General features: G+C 40.3%; 1 protein-coding gene across 1 annotated transcript; it reads right to left on the reverse strand.

The window, feature by feature from the left end:
* Window positions 1–19,718: 19,718 nt before the first annotated feature.
* LOC129766444 (uncharacterized) lies at window positions 19,719–24,542 on the reverse strand. The gene has a single exon (XM_055766974.1). It carries the CDS (start codon window positions 24,540–24,542, stop codon window positions 19,719–19,721), a length of 4,824 nt encoding a protein of 1,607 aa, XP_055622949.1.
* Window positions 24,543–24,903: the final 361 nt, after the last annotated feature.

Genomic DNA, 24,903 nt, shown 5'->3' on the forward strand with positions numbered 1-24,903 from the left:
GTTGGCATTAACCACTGGTGGGCTTCCAGTATCGAGGAAAATGTGGAAATAACTAATCGTTACTGAAAATAATCTGCCAGTTCCTCTGGGAATTTTCAAAATATATTCATGTGAAAGAGTTTAATTGAATGTTTTCTATCCATGTAACACTGTGACCAAATATGTTTCAATCAAGTGCTATTAACAGGTGGTTATCGAGTTGGCATTAACCACTGGTGGGCTTCCAGTATCGAGGAAAATGTGGAAATAACTAATCGTTACTGAAAATATTCTGCCAGTTCCTTTGGGAATTTTCAAAATATATTCATGTGAAAGAGTTTAATTGAATGTTTTCTATCCATGTTACACTGTGACCAAATATGTTTCAATCAAGTGCTATTAACAGGTGGTTATCGAGTTGGCATTAACCACTGGTGGGCTTCCAGTATCGAGGAAAATGTGGAAATATCTAATCGTTACTGAAAATAATCTGCCAGTTCCTTTGGGAATTTTCAAAATATATTCATGTGAAAGAGTTTAATTGAATGTTTTCTATCCATGTAACACTGTGACCAAATACATTTGGTTTTGTGGTTTTTAAATCAATCGCAATTAACAGGATAGCTTCAGAAGATTATTCTTCCCCATCAGTAGGATATTTCCGTATCCAATATTGTATGCGCCCGCAATCGATTATTGCTCAGTCGCCGAAAGTTCCGAGCTCAGAGAGTTCATTCCCCTCTAGTTTGCCTTCCAAATTGCCATTGTAAACCACACCTTCTCTCGATTCAATCACACACAAAAAGCATATTTAAGCGATATTCTGGTGGTGAGACACATTCATTTTTCGTGAGGACATCGACAAGACAACATCGTTGCCTAACGTGCTGGAGGAGGTGGACGGCGAAGGAGAACACATACACGCGCAGAACTCTTTTCGTTAGGATGCCATTCAGCATCGAGAAAGTTCCGGAAAGATCTAATCATTGCTGGAAAATAATCTGCCAGTTCCTTTGGGAATTTTCAAAATATATTTATGTGAAAGAGTTTAATTGAATGTTTTCTATCCATGTAACACTGTGACCAAATATGTTTCAATCAAGTGCTATTTACAGGTGGTTATCGAGTTGGTATTAACCACTGGTGGGCTTCCAGTATCGAGGAAAATGTGGAAATATCTAATCGTTACTGAAAATAATCTGCCAGTTCCTTTGGGAATTTTCAAAATATATTCATGTGAAAGAATTTAATTGAATGTTTTCTATCCATGTAACACTGTGACCAAATATGTTTCAATCAAGTGCTATTAACAGGTGGTTATCGAGTTGGCATTAACCACTGGTGGGCTTCCAGTATCGAGGAAAATGTGGAAATAACTAATCGTTACTGAAAATAATCTGCCAGTTCCTCTGGGAATTTTCAAAATATATTCATGTGAAAGAGTTTAATTGAATGTTTTCTATCCATGTAACACTGTGACCAAATATGTTTCAATCAAGTGCTATTAACAGATGGTTATCGAGTTGGCATTAACCACTGGTGGGCTTCCAGTATCGAGGAAAATGTGGAAATATCTAATCGTTACTGAAAATAATCTGCCAGTTCCTTTGGGAATTTTCAAAATATATTCATGTGAAAGAGTTTAATTGAATGTTTTCTATCCATGTAACACTGTGACCAAATACATTTGGTTTTGTGGTTTTTCAATCAATCGCAATCAACAGGATAGCTTCTGAAGATTATTCTTCCCCATCAGTAGGATATTTCCGTATCCAATATTGGATGCATAAAACCTTGTGCCTCCAACGTAACGCTCTCGTTTTCGAAGTTCTCCAAATATTCATTCATTCAGAATGAATTCAGATTCAACTTCATACAAATGATCTCTATATCAACGAGAGTCCTACGTCACCCTTGCGGTTATACCATAGATATAACCCACTTCCTGTGTTTTTTTACTTTTGATAATTCCGTTATAGTTGTCTAAAAGAATTATTTCGATGATTTCTAAAAAAATATCCGAAATAATAAGCAAACTGATTTTCATGATTTGCTTGCCGGTGGATATCTGATGTGAATTTATGAGTGTTTTAGGCTCATTTGTGACTTTTTCCGATCGTTCATTCAATTTTCGCGAATTCTTTCATTATTTCATTCTTTCACTGGTTCCAGTTTGATTTATTGCTGCAAGCTCAGTGAATCGATTTTTGCAATGTGGGCGAAGATTGTATATTCTCCGATACAATTTGAATATGCAGCGTGTGTGGAATATATAAAATAAGTGCTAATCCCAATGAAAAGAGTCAACATTGATTTCTCCCAGGTGCATTTTGAGGGAATTCGGTTTCTGTCCGATGAAAATAAAAATAGGTTGACTCAAAATGATGCTGTGTCTGCGTTCTTAATAGGCGTTCTTAATTGCCCATCGTTGGTGGACCATTCATATGCAAACTTAAAATTTGACATGCAGGTCGCTAATCAAGTCAGTTGTGTCACTGAAGGTCCAATCGAATTGACCGATAGTGAAGGTAAACCAATCAATCTTGTCCACAAAACTAAAAGGGTCAAGAGTGTTTCTCCGCTTTGTGTGTGATATAATTTGTATACCATTTCCAAAAGACAACATATCTGTCGCTTCCAATCAGTATACATAAATATTGCGCTCACTCTGTCCTCCTTCACAATACCCACTTCCCGTTTTGTGAAATTGTTGAGTGAACATCGTTTGTGCGAGTGTCAAGCAGGAATGAATTGTCTTTCTCAAGATTCAAGTTTTCGAAAGATGTAATCTTACGTTGATCGCACTTGATCGAAGAAATTACAAAAAGAATGTATTTGACCGCAGTATTCGAAAGAGTTTATTTCTAAACAGGATTTGATTTGCTGAAAACACTCTCGTGTTGTGTGTTATGTGTGGCGACGGTAGTTTTTTACGAAGCTACTTCTATGGCTCCGGCGTTTTCGGCTTGTATGCAGCGATTTTCGAGGATTTGTTTGACTTTTGCTTTCGGGCAGCCACACCTGCAGATGTCCTCTATGTCCTGCCCTTATTCTCGGAAACGGTGGCCTTTTTCGATGCTGGCGCTTTCTTGATTACCTTCTTAGCGGTACTATTCTCTTCGGTGGACTCCTTTATGGCCCTGCTTGAACGAATACGACGCTCCAGTGCCCTTCGTTTGCACAAACATGCTCTTGGTGGTAACTCCATTCATCAGCGCTTTCTTGATGAACGAAGTTAGCATCTCCATATCAATCTTGAGCAGCGATAATATGATCCAACCGCTGTACAATTATAATTGAGTGGATTTCCGAGCTGGCACCTGCTTATATACAGATTTTTGTGATTTCAATAGCTTCCCAGTAAACATTAAATCGCATAACAAGTGTATATATAACATCATATGCCCTAAAATTTGGTTGGCATATAATGCGCCCAACTGGCATATGCATGCAAAAGTGGAGGCTATATACATACATGGCAAATGCTTACCGAATTTGTTTGGATGAATATGCAACTTTGACCGGCTATAATAGCGATTATGTTGGAATTGAATTGCGATCTAATATGAATATATTCATGAATTGTCAAAGCACCAAATACGACTTTTGCCATACGCATATACGATTTATTACAGACATAGAAAAAAAAACAAATGGCGCAAAATATTTTCGTGAAATGTTTATTATAACTTCACGAATCGCCTTTTTTATATGTGAGTATTCATGTTCGTAGAAATAATAATTGATTGATTGACTTATGTTGGAAGTGGAATATGAATGTTGTAACGTTTGGGCGTCGCTTAAATAAGGGTCTCTATGAGAAGGCTCGACTGACAGCACACGCAACGCGGCGCTTCACGTCCATGTCAACGGCGAAACTGCCAACCGCTCGGAGAAAAGAGAAAAAAAACAACTGTCAAGCGGAGAAGAGAGCGAAGGCATTCGAAGAGTAAATTTGGTGCCGGACAGACGGCCAGTCGCGTGTGAATCAAAATTTGGTGATTTTTGCCTCGTAGCACGAGGCGGGCCAAGTGGTGGCCATTAGTAAGCCCAAGGGCATTGTGCTTGGCCCAGAGGGCATAAAAGGTGATTGGTGTGGCCCAAAGGGGCACAATTCTCAGCACCCAGTAGATGCGCTTGGTGTGGCCAGGAGGGCATATAGCACTCACGGCGTCAAGGCCACGAGCGTGGTGGCCGACATTTGTTTGGTGGCCCGAAACGTCCGAGGACCGGTAGAGCTCTCCCCAGGACCCTGGGATCGAGCGACGAGCTCTCCCCAGGACACTGGGATCGAGCGACGAGCTCTCACCAGGACACCGGGATCGAGCGACGAGCTCTCCCTAGGACACCGGGATCGAGCGACGAGCTCTCCCTAGGACACCGGGATCGAGCGACGGGCTCTTCCCCAGGGCTGTGGGATCGAGCGACGAGCTCTCCCCAGCACGCCGGGATCGAGCGACGGGCTCTCCCAGGACAGCAGACGCGATTTGGTCGGCAGATGACGCAGGTGAGCGCTGGGTGAATGTGTGTGCGTGTGTGCATGAGCAGGGAGATAGAGGGGAAACCCTAAATCATTAACAATGTTTAAAAATCTATGTCATTGATGTTTGGTGAAAACTGCTCTGATGTGGGTTCGAACTCCGGTCGTCTGGATTATCATCATCCAGCTATTTCGCGCGGCTATCTGAAATTTAATTCAACAGCGGTTAAAACTTTCGAGTGCATCAGCATTTCATTGACATTTCAATATGATGTAATATGTTCTTTATTAGGATCTAATATGATTACTGTTTCATGATTTTCTTCAGCATGCAACACGATTTACTACAGTACTGAATCGATTTAAATTATACGCTTATACGACACATAAACTGCATCAGCGTAATATACGCATATGATGCAGATTAAATATATTTTACGACAATATACATCATAAAATTGATGTTTCTTATACCGAATTGCGACTTAATTTGATGATGGTATATAAAATCGAGTTTTTACATTTTATGCAATTTCAAATATACACGATACATACTTTGATGGATATTATATGCGATTCTGATTTATTCGGATTTCTTGTAAGACTTGGCACGTGCAAAATTATACGATTTAATGTTTGCTGGGTTGCTTTCAAAGCAATGATCGAGCTATGGAAACAAGTTTTTGGATCAATGAGTAACACACATATAACACGTAGACAATTTTTCTTTCGAATGAAGCGGTTATCCTACCATTTCTTTCAACCGGCAGGTATTATTGCTCAAAATCCTGTTTCTACAATGTAACACTCTCGTTCTCGAAGCTTTGAACTTACACCCCAGTATAGAAATGTAAGATGTAGTCCGACGTCAACATTATTTTCTCATAAAATGTCTTGCAAAAAAATGTCTTGTTAAAATTTTCTGCATATTTCAATACTTCCCCTTGCTTCACCGTGACTGGTTCGCGCTGACATAAGGGCGATCACAACAAACGCGAGCTGGCTCCTCTCTCTCAGGTGAAAACTATAAAAATGTTGACAATCGTTGAATTAAAGAAGGAAATTCGAGAGCACAATCAAACACAAGTAGAAAAATGCACGATTCCTGCATGTGAGAACTACCTTGGAAAGCCCGGAAGTAAAATATACGTGATTTGTTTTTTGAGTTTTAGGTTACATTAGCATAATTTTCTTAGTTCAAAAACAAAATCCAGATGTCTCACCGATCATTTATGTTTTGCGTTATACTTATGACAGACATACAGCTGTACTTGCGTTGTACTTCGAAAATTGTATGTCTGTCACCATGTACAGCGCTAGAACTATGCAAGCAACTCGGTACAATCGCTGTACCTGTACCGACCTATTTTACCGCTGTACATGGCTACAGTTGTACTGTGCGCAGCGCCATAGACGGTTAGTGGTGTGTAGCATGAACAAAACGAATCAAAACATTTGGTATACATTCTTTTCATTGACTTTCTCTTGAGTTTATAACTTAGATTGGAAACATATTTGTTGTGTTCGATAGTTTAGACGCTAAATAAAAACCTTTTTCATTGAAATATTGGTGAAAATACAATGCAATAAATTCAAACTTCTGATTGTCAGTCTGACATGCGGTACAATGTACAACCAAAGTATGTGTGTCATGCTATCGTGGTACCTGTACAACGCTGTACACGTACAGCGCTAGTACAGTTGTATGTCTGTACATGGTATTATACCAGGGACAGACATACAGCTGTACTTGCGTTGTACGTGTACAGCGTTGTACAAGTACCATCGTACCATGACAGACATACTTTGGTTGTACAGTCAAACTGACAATCAGATATTTTTCCAATTTCCACCACATATTTCAATGAAAAAGGTTTTTATTTAGTGTCTAAACTATCAAACACAACAAACAAGTTTCCAATCTGAGTTATTAACTTAACAGAAAGTCAATGAAAAGAACGTTTATCAAGTGATTTGATTCTGCTTGTTCATGCTACCCACCACTAACCGTCTATGGCGCTGTGCACAGTACAACTGTAGCCATGTACAGCGGTAAAATAGGTCGGTACAGGTACAGCGATTGTACCGAGTTGCTTGCATAGTTCTAGCGCTGTACATGGTGACAGACATACAATTTTCGAAGTACAACGCAAGTACAGCTGTATGTCTGTCATAAATATTAGATCGCCAATTGCTTTTATGTAATACCAGGGACAGACATACAGCTGTACTTGCGTTGTACGTGTACAGCGTTGTACAGGTACCATCGTACCATGACAGACATACTTTTGTTGTACATTGTACCGTATGTCAAACTGACAATCAGATATTTTTCCAATTTCCATCACATATTTCAATGAAAAAGGTTTTTATTTATTGTTTAAACTATCAAACACAACAAAAAAGTTTCCAATCTGAGTTATTAACTTAAAAGAAAGTCAATGAAAAGAACGTTTATCAAGTGATTTGATTCTGCTTGTTCATGCTACCCACCACTAACCTTCTATGGCGCTGCGCACAGTATAACTGTAGCCATGTACAGCGGTAAAATAGGTCGGTACAGGTACAGCGATTGTACCGAGTTGCTTGCATGGTTCTAGCGCTGTACATGGTGACAGACATACAATTTTCGAAGTACAACGCAAGTACAGCTGTATGTCTGTCATAATAGCTGATTTACACATTGACCAGTAATTGGCGCCAGTTACTTGAACGTCAACGGCACGCCATATTTAGATCACCAGTTGACTGATGCTGTGCGTTTATACACATTTTCAGCAACTGGACAGCTTGGCTGTCACTTTATCCTCGATGACGAATGACAGTGGCGACATCTGGTGGCGATAACCATTTTGGGAGGCAAATTAATCTTTATCGGTTTTGTAGGCCCGGAAGCAGTTTTATATTGTCAAAATTTGTATGAAAAATTCTACTTCTTGTTAATTTACTAATTAAAACACGTCGTACTGAACCTTCATCAGCTGTTTTTATATAAATTTCCTGATATTTCCATGATTTCATTGTCTATTATCATTTTCGCTTCACAAATCGAACACATGAAGCACAATGCCGTCAACGCGAATGGAGATTCTTCCATGTATACGTAGAGGGAATTCAATTTGATGTTCCTTGTACCGTCGAACCATCCAGTGTTGGCAAATATACAGATTTATCCGGAAAGGTATATTTTTTCAGTTTTTTTAATTTTGTTCTGTACAGTAAGATCACAGATTTTTCTCATAAAGCACCGATAGGAACTGTTTTTAAACGGTTTTATTTAGCTTGTAATTTGTATGTTTGTATGTTTGTACGTTTATATGTTTGTAACATGTTTGTCTGTAGCGCATTACCACATCGATAGAAATTTGACCGATTGACCTGAAATTTGGAACACACCTTTATCTCTGCAGTCATTATAAAACTGAGAATTTCATGATTTTAAAACTCCAAGATGGCTGCCGCTACAAAATGGCGGATTACATATTCTCCCAAACTCCTTCAATATGGGTATCAAATGAAAGGGCTTGGCTAGTAGAACACAATTATTCATGAGGAATGCAAATCCAAAATGACGGATTACATATTTTCTCAAAACCCCATCAATATGGGTATCAAATGAAAGGGCTTGACTAGTAGAACACAGTTATTCATGAGAAATGCAAATCCAAAATTGCCGCCACCACAAAATGGCGGATTACATATTTTCTTTAAACCCGATCAATGTGGGTATCAAATGAAACGGATTGACAGTTATTTATGAAAAATGCGAATCAAAAATGGCTGCCACCACAAAATGGCGGATTACATATTTTCTTTAAACCCGATCAATATGGATATCAAATGAAAGGGATTGACAGTAGAACACAGTTATTTATGAAAAATGCGACTCAAAAATGGCCGCCACCACAAAATAACTGATTACACGTTGTCTCAAAACCCCATCAATATGGGTATCAGATAAAAGAACTTAACTAGTAGAACACAGTTATACATGAGAAATGCAAATCCAAGATGGCGACCACTACAAAATGACGGATTACACATTTTATCAGAACCCCATCAATATGTATATCAAATGAAAGGAATTGGCTAGTAGAAGACAGTATTTTTTGATAAATGCACATCCAAAATGACCGTAGTCCCCAAACAACTAATTACTTTTTAAATGGTTTCATTCAGCTTGACCTGTTTGTATGTAAATTTGAATGTTTGTAGGGTTGCCCCATATTAATAGAAAATTGCCCCGTTCCTATTGACTGATTAATCTGAAATATGGAACATACTTTTAATTCTACTGCAATTATCAAACTACGTATTCTATGACCTTGAAAAATTTATTTTGGCCTTCGCTAAAAATGGCTTAATGACTTGGCATGAAGAACACGAAACATAATAAACAACATAAATTCAAAAAGGTCGCCGCCACTAAATGGTCGACTATGTATTTTTCGCAATTCCCTCAATATCGGTATCAAATAAAATGATTTGACTAATAGAATACAATACATCATGAGAATATTCCGAAGAAAATTAGGTAAGAAATAAACGTTGGATTTCCATTATCCACAGTTAGTTGTTTCATCATATACCCCACGAAGTTATTTTAGTCTCATCATTGCCCTAGATCAATGAAAGAACGGATGTGATAATTACTAACAGCTACTTGTCAAATTATTTTCTAGCTCTTAGTACATTAAACCGTTTAACTTAAAAATGTTTTTTTACTTATTTTATTTCCTAGTTTCTCTACATTAAAACCATTCAAAAAATTTATGTTTTTTCAATTTTTGTTTCTTACCTAACTTTCTTCAGAATATTTCGATGGTGTACTGTATTCTATTAGTGAAATCATTTCATTTGAGACTAATATTGAGGGGATTGCAAAAAATACATAGTGGACCATTTTATGGCGATGAGCTTTTCGAAATTATGTTGTTCATAGTGTAGTGTATTCTCCAAGTCAAGCCATTCAGCCATTTTTTAGCGGCGGCCAAATCAAATTTTCCATGAACATGGAATACGCAGTTTTATAATGACAGTAGAATTAAAAGTATGTTTCGATGTTTTTTGAGATTTTTCATGATCTACTGTGTTCTACCAGTCGAGCATCTTCATTTGATACCCATATTGATGGGCTTTGAGAAAAACATGGCGCCATTTTATGATGGCGGTCATTTTGGATTTGCATTTTTCATAATTTTCCATAAATTTCTGAAAATATGTAATCCGTCATTTTGTAGTGGCCGCCATCTTGGATTTGCATTTTTCATGAATAACTGTGTTCTACTAGTCAAGCCCTTTCATTTGATACCCATATTAAAAGGGTTTTGAAAAAATATGTGAACCACCATTTTGTGGTGGCGCCCATTCTAGATTTGCATTTCTCATGAATAACTTTGTTCTACTAGTCAAGCCCTTTCATTTGATACCCATATTGATGGGGTTCTGAGAAAATATGTAATCCGTCATTTTGTAGTGGCCGCCATCTTGGATTTGCATTTTTCATTAATAACTGTGTTCTACTAGTCAAGCCCTTTCATTTGATACCCATATTAAAAGGGTTTTGAGACAATATGTGATCCGTCAATTTGTGGTGGCGGCCATTTCGGATTTGCATTTCTCATGAATAACTGTGTTCTACTAGTCAAGCCCTTTCATTTGATACCTATATTGATAGGGTTTTGAGAAAATATGTGATCCGCCATTTTGTGGTGGCGGCCATTTTGAATTTGCATTTCTCATGAAAAACTGTGTTCTACTAGTCAAGCCCTTTCATTTGATACCCATATTAAAAGGGTTTTGAGAAAATATGTGATCCGTCATTTTGTGGAGGCGGCCATTTCGGATTTGCATTTCTCATGAATAACTGTGTTCTACTAGTCAAGTCCTTTCATTTGATACCCATATTGATAGGGTTTTAAGAAAATATGTGATCCGTCATTTTGTGGTGGCGGCCATTTTGGATTTGTATTTCTCATGAATAACTGTGTTCTACTAGTTAAGCTCTTTCATTTAATACTCTTGTTGATGGGATTTTGAGAAAATATGTAATCCGCTATTCTGTGGTGGCGGCCATTTTGAATTTGCATTCCTCATAGATAACTGTGTTCTACTAGTCAAGTCCTTTCATTTGATAGGGTTTTGAGAAAATATGTGATCCGCCATTTTGTGGTGGTGGCCATCGTGGATTTGCATTTCTCATGAATAACTGTGTTCTACTAGTCAAGCCCTTTCATTTGATACCCATATTGACCGGGTTTTGAGAAAATATGTAAACCACCGTTTTGTGGAGGCGGCCATTTTGGATTTGCATCCCTCATGCATAACTGTGTTTTACTAGTCAAGCCCTTTGATTTGATACCCATGTTGATTTATTTATTTATTTATTTATTTATTTATTTATTTATTTATTAAAAGATACATTCATCTGACATAAGTCTTAATGAACTAGAGGGTTTAATATTATATGAGCCTAGAACCAGTAATACGTCGCTGGAAACGAGCTGCAGGTTCTCCAAACTCGAAAAGCTCCTCAACTGAAGAAAATGTGTGGATCATGCTCGTAACAGGCTCGTGTTGTCCATATGAAGTGCGGTGTGGGTCATGCCGCAACAGGTACGTTGACCGGAGAGATCTGCTTGGTGCACGCAGAGCGCGAGAGTAGGTAAAAGGGGTCGATTTCATTGGCCAAAATCTTTGCGACATAAGTTGCTTGTTGAATTTTCCGTCGGCGTTCTAATGTATCCATACTCAGCAAACGACATCTTTCAGCATACCGAGGCAAATTTGAAGGATCTCTCCAAGGAAGTTGCCTTAGGGCTCGACGAATGAAAGTTCTCTGGATACGTTCAATTCTGATGCTACATGACAGTTGGTACGGAATCCAAACCACAGACGCAGTCTCGACAATTGGTCGCACAAGTGAACAGTATAGTGCCTTTAGGCAGTACGGGTCGGAAAAATCCCTCGAAATCCTGGATATAAATCCTAGCTGTCGATTCGACTTAGTGACTACCATTGATCGATGTAAATCAAACGAAAGCTTTGGGTCCAACGTTATCCCCAAGTCACTTACTTGTTCAACTCTCTCCAGTACAACATCATCAATCGAGTAGTCGAATGTGATCGGTGTCCATGTTCGATGAAAAGTCATTACTACACATTTAGATATACTGACAGAAAGTTTGTTCAAGCGGCACCAGTTAACAAAGAGATTCAACATTTCTTGAAGCCGAAGGCAATCTTCGATGTTCTTGACGACGATGTAGATTTTTAGGTCATCGGCATATATGAGCACACAACCACTTAGAAGGATGAGCGTCACGTCGTTGAAAAATATTATGAACAGTAATGGTCCTAAATTGCTGCCCTGAGGAACGCCCGATGTTGCGATGAATGGCGCAGAGGTACAAGATCCCAGCTTAACGCGGAGAGTTCGAGCAGGTATGATTCGAGCCAATTCACTAGACTATCAGAGACTCCCAATCGAGACATTTTCCGCAGAAGGATACCATGATCGATGCGATCGAAGGCTGCTTTCAGGTCTGTGTAAACGGTATCCACTTGAACTCTGTTTTCCAAATGTGCAATACAAGTTGACGTAAATTCCAACAGATTCGATGACACAGAGCGCCCTGGCATAAAACCGTGTTGCGACGGAGAGATGTAGCTTTTGACATTAAAGAAGATAGCTTCTTTCACAATTATATCAAATATTTTTGAAGCAGCAGAAAGACTTGTTATACCCCGATAGTTTGTTACGTCTCGTTTGTCGCCCTTTTTATGAACAGGAAACATAAAGGAATGCTTCCAAATCTCGGGAAAAATTTCTTGATCCAACGATGCAGTAAAGATCCAGGCTAAGGGCTCAGCTAAAGCATCAACACAGCGGCAAAAAATTATTGCAGGTACACCGTCGGGACCCGGAGAGATCGATTTCTTTAATTTCTTAACGGCCTTAGTGACATCCGTAGAGCTAATCCCAAATAAGCGCAGATTAATGAGATTCTCTGGAACATTGATAGCTGCTTTTACAATTTCATCCGTATTCGCAGTCGCATTCGAAAAAACGGAACTGAAGTGATGAGAAAAAAATTTGCATGATTCGAGCACAGATGTTGACTCCAAATTGCCCAGAAACAATATATATCTACTAACGCGCTAGTAGAAGAATCCAATCACTAGAGTCTAGTTATTAGAGCCATGTAAACACCCGGCTCCAGTTACTTGCGCAAGTATCGCACAAGTAATTGGCCACGCCAGCGAATAGAAAATTTTCTAGATACTGGCGCCAATAGATAAATGACAATTTCTTCCAAACAGTGCGTCATATTAGACATTTGTGTGAAGTCGAAATGCCAGGCAGTTTCAGCGGTGACATATATTTATTTGTACTGGAAGGGAAAAATCTTTTACGGCTATGGTGAAGACGATTATTAAACGGTGTTATTTGGCTTGCTCTGTAATTTGTATGTTTGTATGTTTGTAACATGTTTGTTTGTAGCGCTTTACCACATTAAAAGAAATTTAACCCCCTTCCTGTTGACCGATTGGTCTGAAATTTGGAACACACCTTTATCTCTGCAGTCATTATAAAACTGGGTATTTCATTATTTTAAAAATCCAAGATGGCGGCTGCTACAAAATGGCGGATTACATATTTTCTCAAAACCCCATCAACATGGGTATCAAATCAAAGGGCTTGACTAGTAGAACACAGTTATGCATGAGGAATGCAAATCCAAAATGGCCGCCTCCACAAAACGGTGGTTCACATATTTTCTCAAAATCCCATCAACATGGGTATCAAATGAAAGGGCTTGACTAGTAGAACACAGTTATTCATGAGAAATGCAAATCCAAAATGGCCGCCACCACAAAATGACGGATCACATATTTTCTTAAATCCCTATCAATATGGGTATCAAATGAATGGACTTGACTAGTAGAACACAGTTATCCATGAGAAATGCAAATCCAAAATGGCCGCCACCACAAAATGACGGATCACATATTTTCTTAAAACCCTATCAATATGGGTATCAAATGAAAGGGCTTGACTAGTAGAACACAGTTATTCATGAGAAATGCAAATCCAAAATGGCCGCCACCACAAAATGACGGATCACATATTTTCTTAAAACCCTATCAATATGGGTATCAAATGAATGGACTTGACTAGTAGAACACAGTTATCCATAAGAAATGCAAATTCAAAATGGTCGCCACCACAGAATGGCGGATTACATATTTTCTCAAAATCCCATCAACATGGGAATCAAATGAAAGAGCTTAACTAGTAGAACACAGTTATTCATGAGAAATACAAATCCAAAATGGCCGCCACCACAAAATGACTGATCACATATTTACTTAAAACCCTATCAATATGGGTATCAAATGAATGGACTTGACTAGTAGAACACAGTTATTCATGAGAAATGCAAATCCGAAATGGCCGCCACCACAAAATGACGAATCACATATTTTCTCAAAACCCTTTTAATATGGGTATCAAATGAAAGGGCTTGACTAGTAGAACACAGTTATTCATGAAAAATGCAATTCCAAGATGGTGGCCACTACAAAATGACGGATTACATATTTTCTCAGAACCCCATCAATATGGGTATCAAATGAAAGGGCTTGACTAGTAGAACACAGTTATTCATGAGAAATGCAAATCCAGAAAGGCCGTCACCACAAAACGGTGGTTCACATATTTTCTCAAAACCCTTCAATATGGGTATCAAATGAAAGGGCTTGACTAGTAGAATACAGTTATTTATGAAAAATGCAAATCTAAAATGGCCGCCACTACAAAATGGTGGATTACATATTTTCAGAAATTTATGGAAAATTATGAAAAATGCAAATCCAAAATGACCGCCATCATAAAATGGCGTCATGTTTTTCTCAAAGCCCATCAATATGGGTATCAAATGAAGATGCTCGACTGTTAGAACACAGTAGATCATGAAAAATCCCAACAAACATCGAAACATACTTTTAATTCTACTGTCATTATAAAACTGCGTATTCCATGTTCATGGAAAATTTGATTTGGCCGCCACTAAAAAATGGCTGAATGGTTTGATTTGGAGAGTACACTACACTATGAACAACATAATTTCGAAAAGGTCACCGCCATAAAATGGTCCACTATGTATTTTTTGCAATCCCCTCAATATTAGTATCAAATGAAATGATTTCACTAATAGAATACAGTACACCATCGAAATATTCCGAAGAAAGTAAGGTAAGAAACAAAAACTTAAAAAACACAATTTTTTTAATGGTTTTAATGTAGAGAAACTAGGAAATAAAATAAGTAAATTATCACATCCGTTCTTTCATTGATCTAGGGCAATGATGAGATTAAAATAACATCGTGGGGTATATGATGAAACAACTAACTGTGGATAATGGAAATCCAACGTTTATTTCTTACCTAATTTTCTTCGGAATATTCTCATGATGTATTGTATTCTATTAGTCAAATCATTTTATTTGATACCGATATTGAGAGAATTGCGAAAAATACATAGTCGACCATTTAGTGGCGGCGACCTTTTTGAATTTATGTTGTTTATTATGTTTCGTGTTCTTCATGCCAAGTCATTCAGCCATTTTTAGCGAAGGCCAAAATAAATTTTTCAAGGTCATAGAATACGTAGTTTGATAATGGCAGTAGAATTAAAAGTACGTTCCATATTTCAGATCAATCAGTCAATAAGAACGGGGCAATTTTCTATTAATATGGGACAACCCTACAAACATTCAAACATACATACAAACAGGTCAAGCTGAATGAAACCATTTAAAAAGTAATTAGTTGTTTGGGGACTGCGGTCATTTTGGATTTGCATTTTTCATAAATTACTGTCTTCTACTAGTCAATCCCTATCATTTGATATACATATTGATGGGGTTCTGATAAAATGTGTAATCCACCATTTTGTAGTGGTCGCCATCTTGGATTTGCATTTCTCATGTATAACTGTGTTCTACTAGTTAAGTTCTTTTATCGGATACCCATATTGATGGGGTTTTGCGACAACGTGTAATCAGTCATTTTGAGATGGCGGCCATTTTTGATTCGCTTTTTTCATAAATAACTGTGTTCTACTAGTCAATCCCTTTCATTTGATATCCATATTGATCGGGTTTGAAGAAAATATGTAATCCGCCATTTTGTGGTGACGGCCGTTTTTGATTCACATTTTTCATAAATAACTGTCAATCCCTTTCATTTGATACCCACATTGATCGGGTTTAAAGAAAATATGTAATCCGCCATTTTGTGGTGGCGGTCATTTTGGATTTGCATTTCTCATGAATAACTGTGTTCTACTAGTCAAGCCCTTTCATTTGATACCCATATTGATGGAGTTTTGAGAAAATATGTAATCCGTCATTTTGTGGTGGCGGCCATTTTGGATTTGCATTTCTCATGAATAACTGTGTTTTACTAGTCAAGCCCTTTCATTTGATACCCATATTAATGGGGTTTTGAGAAAATATGCAATCCGTCATTTTGTGATGGCGGCCATTTTGGATTTGCATTCCTCATGAATAATTATGTTCTACTAGTCAAGCCCTTTCATTTGATACCCATATTGAAGGAGTTTGGGAGAATATGTAATCCGCCATTTTGTAGCGGCAGCCATCTTGGAGTTTTAAAATCATGAAATTCCCAGTTTTATAATGACTGCAGAGATAAAGGTGTGTTCCAAATTTCAGATCAATCGGTCAACAGGAAGGGGCTCAAATTTCTATCGATGTGGTAATACGCTATAGACACACATGTTACAAACATACAAATTACAGGGCAAGCTAAATAAAACCGTTTAAAAACAGTTCCTATCGGTGCTTTATGAGAAAAATATGTGTTCTTACTGTACAGAACAAAACAAAAAAAACTGAAAAAATATACCTTTCCGGATAAATCTGTACATTTGCCAACACTGGATGGTTCGACGGTACAAGGAATATCAAATTCAATTCCCTCAACGTATACATGGAAGAATCTCCATTCGCGTTGACGACATTGTGCTTCATGTGTTCGATTTGTGAAGCGAAAATGATAATAGACAATGAAATCATGGAAATATCAGGAAATTTATATAAAAACAGCTGATGAAAGTTCAGTACGACGTGTTTTAATTAGTAAATTAACAAGAAGTAAAATTTTTAATTCAAATTTTGACAATTTAAAACTGCCTCCGGGTCTACAAAACCGATAAAGATTAATTTGCCTCCCAAAATGGTTATCGCCACCAGATGTCGCCACTGTCATTCGTCATCGAGGATAAAGTGACAGCCAAGCTGTTCAGTTGCTGAAAATGTGTATAAACGCACAGCACCAGTCAACTGGTGATCTAAATATGGCGTGCCGTTGACGTTCAAGTAACTGGCGCCAATTACTGGTCAATGTGTAAATCAGCTATTAAGTATAAACAGTGAACTTTTTTTACACTCTAAAAATTGCACCGACTTGCACTGACAACTGAATGATATTGTCAATTTGTGCGAGATGCCTCATAACAGCTGGGAATAAATATTGTTTATATATACAGTAAGTTACATTTAATGCGACGTTTAGATTATTGAACAGACCTGTAATGTGACACGTTTAATTGGACATTTTTGTAAACATCCAGTTCGGGGCCCAAATTAAATCCACATTAAAGTTGCCACCAGACGTCGACACTGTACCACTCACATCGCCAACGTTCAATTACAGGCCAAAACCGCCTCCAAAGCGACACTGAGTGGTGCCTCGGAATGTCGTATTAAATTTAAATTACTGTGTTATATTGTTATTTATGTTCGCATCATAAGCAACGAACACACATTTATTTTAGACTTGCAACAGTATTCACGATGATTGGATGGATGAATATACGACTTATACATGCATCTAGTACGACTATTGTCATGCGTATATACGATTAACTACAGACAACCAAAAAACGCATGGCGGATAATTATAATAATTATTATAGATTTTTGTAAACACATGTATGTTTGGGATATTACGTTACGTAGACAAAAGAAAGGTTATCTGTTTGTCGGTCTTTTACGTTCTGATAAACATAGTACAAAACTGTAAACATGAGATTATGAACTTGACAAACCAAGCTGCCAAGTATGCCAACCCAGCAAACATTAAATCGTATAACTATCGTGTATAGAGCATCGAGTATCTGATATTTTGGGTGGTATATGATGCGCCCAAATAGCATATACAGTAAGTTACCTCTAATCCTCGACATACCGAGGCACTACTCAGTGTCGCATTAGAGGTGATTGGCCTGTAATTGGACATTCACGATAACAGTGGTACAATGTCGACGTCTGGTGGCGACTTTCAATCTGGGCCATACTTTGGGTACCAAACTCGATGTTTACAAAATATCCAATTAGAGATGAAAATGTCCAATTATTTGTTTCCCATTACAGGTCTGTCCAATTAACTAAATGTTGAATTAGAGGTTACTGTACATGCAAGGTTATTAAGCAATACCTAATAACATAATAAGTCTGTTGTCATACGAATATACGATTCGTCACTGCCATAAAAAATGGCGGAAAATATTATAGTAAAATGTTCGGCCCGGGGAATTACCATTTTTGTATGTATATAGAACCTTTATAAACATTTATGTTTGTACAAATAGGAATTGATCAATTGACTTTTTACAAAATTGCTCCGATGGGATTTGAACTCCTGTTGTTTGAATTATCAATCCGCAGCTATTTCGTACGGCTATCTGAAATATGATTCTAGGGCAATTAAAGCTCTTACATATGATACGAAAGAGTTGCAATCGGATACGTCATTCCTGATTGTTGATTGTGCTTTAGCGGAAATTTCGCAAAATTTATATAGGAATGGTTAAATAAAGTTCAGTACTACATGTTTCAAGTAATCAAATAACATGAAGTAAAAAATATCATTCACATTTCAACAATTTAAAACTGCCTTCGGGCCTGCCCTGCAAACATTAAATCGTAAAAAGATTCGAGGGGTTGTATTCGAGACACGACCGCTTAGAACGTAGGACTACGCAATCTTTTTTCTTTTGAAATTTGATGGTTAATCATTTCGAATATTATTTGCGAATACGTCGAAATTTCATAAAAAACAATTAGTAAAAAGTTCCGGGGACCCTGAAAAGGTTTAATGGCTTGCGTAGTTTTGTAGAATCATTTCGAGAAGCAACGATCATGTTTTGTCTTTGCGAGAACAATACACTAATTGGTCATATGTCGCAATTTGTTTGTTTATATCAATGCACGCATTGCACTGAATATTAACGAGAGGCATCTTCCGTGCATCGCCATCAAAGACGAATGAACTCTCTGAGTTTCAAGTGTCTATAATTCAAAAGAAGAAGAAGAAGAAGTGCATCGCCACTCAACAAGCATCAAACACGCGTCTAACAGATGCACACAGTTGCAGTGCTAAAAATGAAACATCGCGAGAATGACCGTTTATGAGTCAACAAAGTTTCTAAGTTCTAACTTTCGCGCAACGAAAACAAGCTGTTCGGACCCGTCTCGGTTTGATGGTCAGAGGGTCTGGGTTCACCTATTTCGATTCTTCCTTCTTCAGTACACGCACTCAAAAACGAAGCAATTTTCTCGAACTAATTTATTTGTTACAATGTTCTATAGCGACCGACGCGGTTGGCTGTCTTTTTCCGAATGATTTTACTATTTCTATGGATACTATACAACAGAAAAAACATAGCTTGCTTAGTAATATTTTAACGCGGGTGCTCGGAAGGAGCATTACATTGAATTCACGCGCGGCATTTGATGTGCGTGAACATGCCGGCCACCTAAATCCGCATGAGGATTTACTAAATCTATATTACAATTCATTTTATCTTCATCACTTGTTATGTGCTTCATAGTTGTGAGTAGGTGACGTCACGTCCCTCGGGGTTCCACTGGTTGACTGCAGGAGGCAGGAGGATGATGGTTGCCCTCTCGAGTTCTTCTCAAACGGCAACAGGCAAACACGAGACGCCGGCCGTTTGTATATCCCTTGCGATGTCCTCAGAGTCACTACTCTGACCACTCCGTCCGGGCCAGGGTGGACTTCAGTGATACGGCCGAGGGGCCAAGAGTACGGTGCTTTGTCATCCTCCTTCAGGACGACCATCTGTCCGACCTTCAGTTTGATCGGTGGAAAGGCACGCTGGTTGACGTTATGGAGTTGCGAGATGTACTCCCTTCGCCAACGCTTTCAGTGCTGCTGGATGAGCTGTTGAAGTTGTTGGTAGTGTTCGAGCCTATTGGTTGGAACGCCTGTATAGTCCGGATCTGGAATCGCCAACAGCGAAGATCCGGTGAGAAAATGACCCGGGGTCAGGACATCCAATTCGTCGGGGACCTCGGAAAGAGGTGTCAAAGGGCGAGAATTCATTACCGCTTCAACCTGACCAAGAACGGTGGTCATATCCTCGAACGACAGCCGAGGTTGTCCGAGAAGTTTCACCAGAGAAGACTTAGCGGATTTGACGGCGGCTTCCCAAAGACCACCGAAGTTTGGAGCTTTCGGTGGAATGAATTTCCACACGATTCCATTCTGAGCCGCTTCGTTGCTAATGGTGGTTGCGCTTGAGGAATCATTGAGCAGATCGTATAGCGCTCGGAGTTCGTTGCTAGCTCCTTTGAAATTGAGCCCGTTGTCCGATTGGATTTCGGCAGGAACGCCTCGTTTTCCAACGAAACGACGAAGAGCGGCGATGAATTTAGCTGTCGACAAATCGCCCACTAACTCCAAGTGAACTGCTTTGGTACAGAAGCAGACGAAAACAGCGATGTAGGCCTTCTGCGCTGCAGCTTTGCGGTGAACGGGTTTGAGGTAGATTGGTCCACAGAAATCTACGCCAGTAGTGGCAAAAGGTCGAGCGGGAAGTGTTCGAGAACGAGGAAGCTGTCCGGGAGGTTGAGTGACAGGGACAGGGTTGCTTCGGAAACAGCGAATGCAATTCCGGTAAGTATAGCTTGCTAGAGACATGCCATTCAGGGGCCAATATTCCTGGCGGACTTGTGCGAGCGTCATACGTGGGCCAGCGTGAAGGGAGAGCTGATGGTATGCAACAGCGACAAGACGCGAGAACGAGTGTTTGCTAGGGATGATGATGGGGTGCCTTACGGGAAACGATTCGTTCGCGGCTTCAAGCCGGCCACCAACACGGAGTACGCCTTGCTGATCGAGAAACGGGTTGAGGAGTTTCAGCGGTGAACGGACTGGGACGACGCGATGATTGGATAGCTCCTTAAGCTCTGTAGCGAACGCTTCCTGCTGCACCTGACGAACCAAAACTTGTTTTGCGACTTGCAGTTCTGCGACACTGATGTGAGAGATGTCAGGAATTTCGTTGTGTCGACGCTGACATTTCCGCGCGAAGCGTAAACAAATAGCTGTTACTCGAAGCAACTTCCAGTACGATGAGATACGGTCGATTAGTGGATGTGGTTCCATATGTGTTAAAGCGGTTAAAATGATCCGTTTTCGTTCTAATTGGTCTTCCGGTGGATCTTCATACCGTTTGGGATTATTCCAGTAGGATGGTGATCTCAACCAGCAAAGGACCACCGTCGAATCAGACCAAAACCAAGCTTCAGTGTCGTCCATCTTTAGCGCATGTCGTACTTTTTGGTAGAGTTTCGCTGCGAGCAACGCCCCGCAGAGCTCCAACCTTGCGATGCTGACCCTTTTCAGCGGTGCTGGTCGTGATTTTGATGACAATAACTCCACCTTGATCAGTCCCGTTTGACTAATCGTTCGAGCATAAATACACGCCCCATACGCCGCCTCCGACGCATCTGAGAAGATGTGAAACTGCACCAGGTATGGCTGCGAGCAGAAGGCGAAACGATTCACCTTCACATTAGAGAGGAGAGGAAGTTGTTCGTAGAATTGAGCCCACCGTTCCGTTAATTCCTGTGAAAGTGGCTCGTCCCAATCTTGGGCAGCCACCCAGAGCTGCTGCATCCGAACCTTGGCCCATGTTATGACTGGACCAATGAGTCCGAGTGGGTCGAAAAGTCGTGCAATGACCGAATACACCTGTCGCCTAGTCCGGCAACCGATTATGCTAGATGTGGAGACGTCGATACCAAGTACATCCGGCCCCGGTTTCCAAATGACACCTAGCGCCTTCACTTGCTCTTCCTTGTCGAGCACCAATGTAGTTTGCGTTCCTAAATCTTCTGCAGATACGCCTTCCAGCACGCCTTCCGTACTGGAATTCCATTTGCGCAATCGAAAACCACCTTTTGGTAACAACTGCTCAAGTTCCTGTCTCAGTAATACCGCTTCTTCCACAGAATCAGCGCCTCCGATGTAATCGTCTATATAGAAATCGTCGACGAGCGCCGCTTTCGCTCGTGGGAACGCATCGCCTTCATCTTCCGCCAACTGCTGGAGTGATCGAGTAGCGAGGAAAGAAGTGGGCGCCAAACCAAATGTTACCCGTTGTAACTCGTAAGTCTTTATCGGATCGGATGGAGAGAACCGCCAGAGAATGCGTTGGAGTGGACAGTCGTCCGAATGCACCTTCACCTGTAGGTACATCTTTTCGATGTCTGCGACTAACGCTACCTTGTGCTTGCGGAAACGTAAGATCAGATCAATTAGTTGATCCTGAATAACCGGTCCCGTCATCAGTGCATTGTTAAGGGAATAATTACTGGTTGTCTTGGCTGATCCATCGAACACTGGTTGAATCTTTGTTGTCGTGCTGGTCTCCTTGATGACCGGATGATGTGGCAAGTAACACACGAGCCGATGCTCAGACCGTTCCTCCACATTTTCGACCAATAACATGTGCCCGTTGATCAAGTAGTCTCGTATGGAATCACTGTACCGCTTATGCAAATCTTCATCCCGCTTAAAACGCCTCTCCAGCTGAATCAATCGCCGTACCGCCATTTCTCTTGAGTCTCCCGAGGTTATCTTTTCGAAACCCAATCGTGTTGGGAGCCGAACCACATATCGTCCTTCGGTGTCACGCGAAAACGTGACTTTATAATGATTTTCGCAATCGATTTCTTCTTGTGTTAGCCGCGGAACGTCCTGAATCTCCTCAATAGTCCAGAATCGCTCGATCTTCTGCTCCAATGAGTTGTCAACTGCCACATGACAAACGGGAACTGGATTCATTCGACCTAAGTTAACCTTTCCTGCTGCAACCCACCCGAATACTGTGTTGACGAATAGTGGACGCCCGTTGCCTATGCGCTGGATTTGAACCCGGCCACCATTGAGCAGGAGGAACTCGTAGAAATATTCCAATCCGAGAAGAAGGTCAATCGCACCACGTTTGTTGAACCCTGGATCAGCTAACTCGAAGTCGGTTGGAAGATTCCAGTCTCCAATGGGGATAGTCGCTGATGGTTGGTCCTCAGTCACTTTCTTCATTACAAAGAATTCCATCGGTACTGAGTAATCGCTTATTCGAGATGAAATCGTCGTCGACACGGAATGTGAAACTCGAAAAGTAGAACTACCAATACCAGAAATCGGCACACTAACTCCTTTCCGAGGTAACTTGAGAATCTGACACAGACGATCCGAGATAAGATTTGCCTGTGACCCACTGTCCAAAAGCGCCCTTGCCAGATGTGACCGCCCGTTGCAGTCCTTTACCGACACCAGTACCGTGGAAAGGAAGACATGATACTCTCGATGTTCTGTCGCGACGTTGGAAGCGAAAATTGTGGCCACTGAACTCTGCACCGTTTGCAAAGAATCGTCTGTTGAAACCACATGTGTGGAAGGGCTTGTTTGTTGCCGATTCGAAGACGGCACCTGCGTAGTTGGATTAACAGTTGGAGTGAAAACCGCCGCGTCTATTCCAGGGTGGAGAAGAGAATGGTGTTTCTTGCTACAAGTGCGACAACGGAAACGCGAAGTGCAGTCACGATTCAGATGACCTTGTTTCAAACAGTTACTGCACAGCTTCTTAGAGTTGACTACTTGGAAACGTTTCTCTAATGACATCTGGCCAAATGCAGGACAGCTTGTGATGTAATGTCGACCGTTGCATTGAAGACACTGCATCGAGGGAGTGTCCGTGGTTGCATGCACAGAAAATTTGGAACCCGATTTCTTGAAGCTGGAGTTAGCGGTGGAGAAATGTGATGGCAGATTCTCCGAACGTCGATCGACCGCTACAGCATCCAGGATCCGTGTCTGTCCTTCAAGAAACTCCATAACATCTGCGAAAACAGGATCGTCTTTCTTGACCGCACGCTCCTCCCAGTCCTTCAGCGACTCATCGTCAAGTTTTGATACCAACAGCTGCATCAACATCGCTCCCCAGTCCGTAGTAATTTCTCCCAGTTGATCGAGAATTTTCGTATGTCGATCGAAGCATTCAAATAACTCGTGTATTCTATTTGCCGACCTCTTCTTCACTTTCGGGTATTGCAACATCGCGTTTACATGGCGTTTCTTCTGAAGGTATTTATTCGAATAACGTTTCACCAAGGCGGACCAGGCGACCCCATAACTAGCTTCGCTCATTTGGAAAGAATCAACCACCTTAAGTGCTTCACCCCTTAGAGACGCTCGCAAATGATGAAATTTTTGGATCTGATTTAAATCCGTGTTTTCATGAATCAATGATCGGAAAGTATCAAAGAATGGCAGCCATTTATCGTATTCCCCACTGAACTCTGGCAAGCTGATCTTGGGCAAGCGAATGCCAGTACATGCACCCACATTCCTATCTCTAATGGAAAAAGTAGCGGTGGGAGAGGGTGGAGAGAATGGTAGCTTGGACCTCAACCCTGCCTTTACCTTAAAAAACAGCTCCTCGAAATCCGCTCGAAACTGCTCATGGGCCGCCATGTTATTTTCATCCTCCTCCAATTCCTCAATGTCACCTTGGACGCTTTCAAATTCGGTCCACTTCTCATCCAGTTTTGCTATCCGTTCTTGCAGTTGGTGGACGTCGGTGTCAGCGTCGTAGTTCTTAACAAACTTTTCGGTCCGGTATACGAATCCGATGACAGCCTCCCGGAGTTGCAGGTTTGCCTTCGTTTTCTTCCCCATGATGACGATGTTGATGGAAAGCAGACGAAATGAAACGACAGCTGCGAAACAAGGAACACAAACAAGCACCCACTGGAGAATAGTATGAGGATTGGAAAGAGGCTCACCTGCGAGCCTATGAAAATAGGCCTTGTATTTTGTTTAATTCTGATACAGGAACAATAATCCGGAAGCGTTGTTTGACCAATGCTGTCCAGGCAAGTGTGTTGGCATCGATTGGGTAACTCGTGAAAAAAGACCAATGCTCACGACGTAACGATGAACAAGGCCTCCCGTGATCGCGGGCAATTCGTTCAAGCGAGATAGTTTTCCAAACTCAAGCACGTTTGAGCCTGTACAATAGGCCTTGTATGCTGATATT

This window comes from Toxorhynchites rutilus, chromosome 2, assembly GCF_029784135.1.
Source record: "Toxorhynchites rutilus septentrionalis strain SRP chromosome 2, ASM2978413v1, whole genome shotgun sequence".
NCBI classification, from domain to species: Eukaryota; Metazoa; Arthropoda; class Insecta; order Diptera; family Culicidae; genus Toxorhynchites; species Toxorhynchites rutilus.

Bases quoted from the DNA above. Each gene is read 5' to 3' on its own strand.
- LOC129766444 (XM_055766974.1), bottom strand. From the start codon at position 24,542: ATGGGGAAGAAAACGAAGGCAAACCTGCAACTCCGGGAGGCTGTCATC.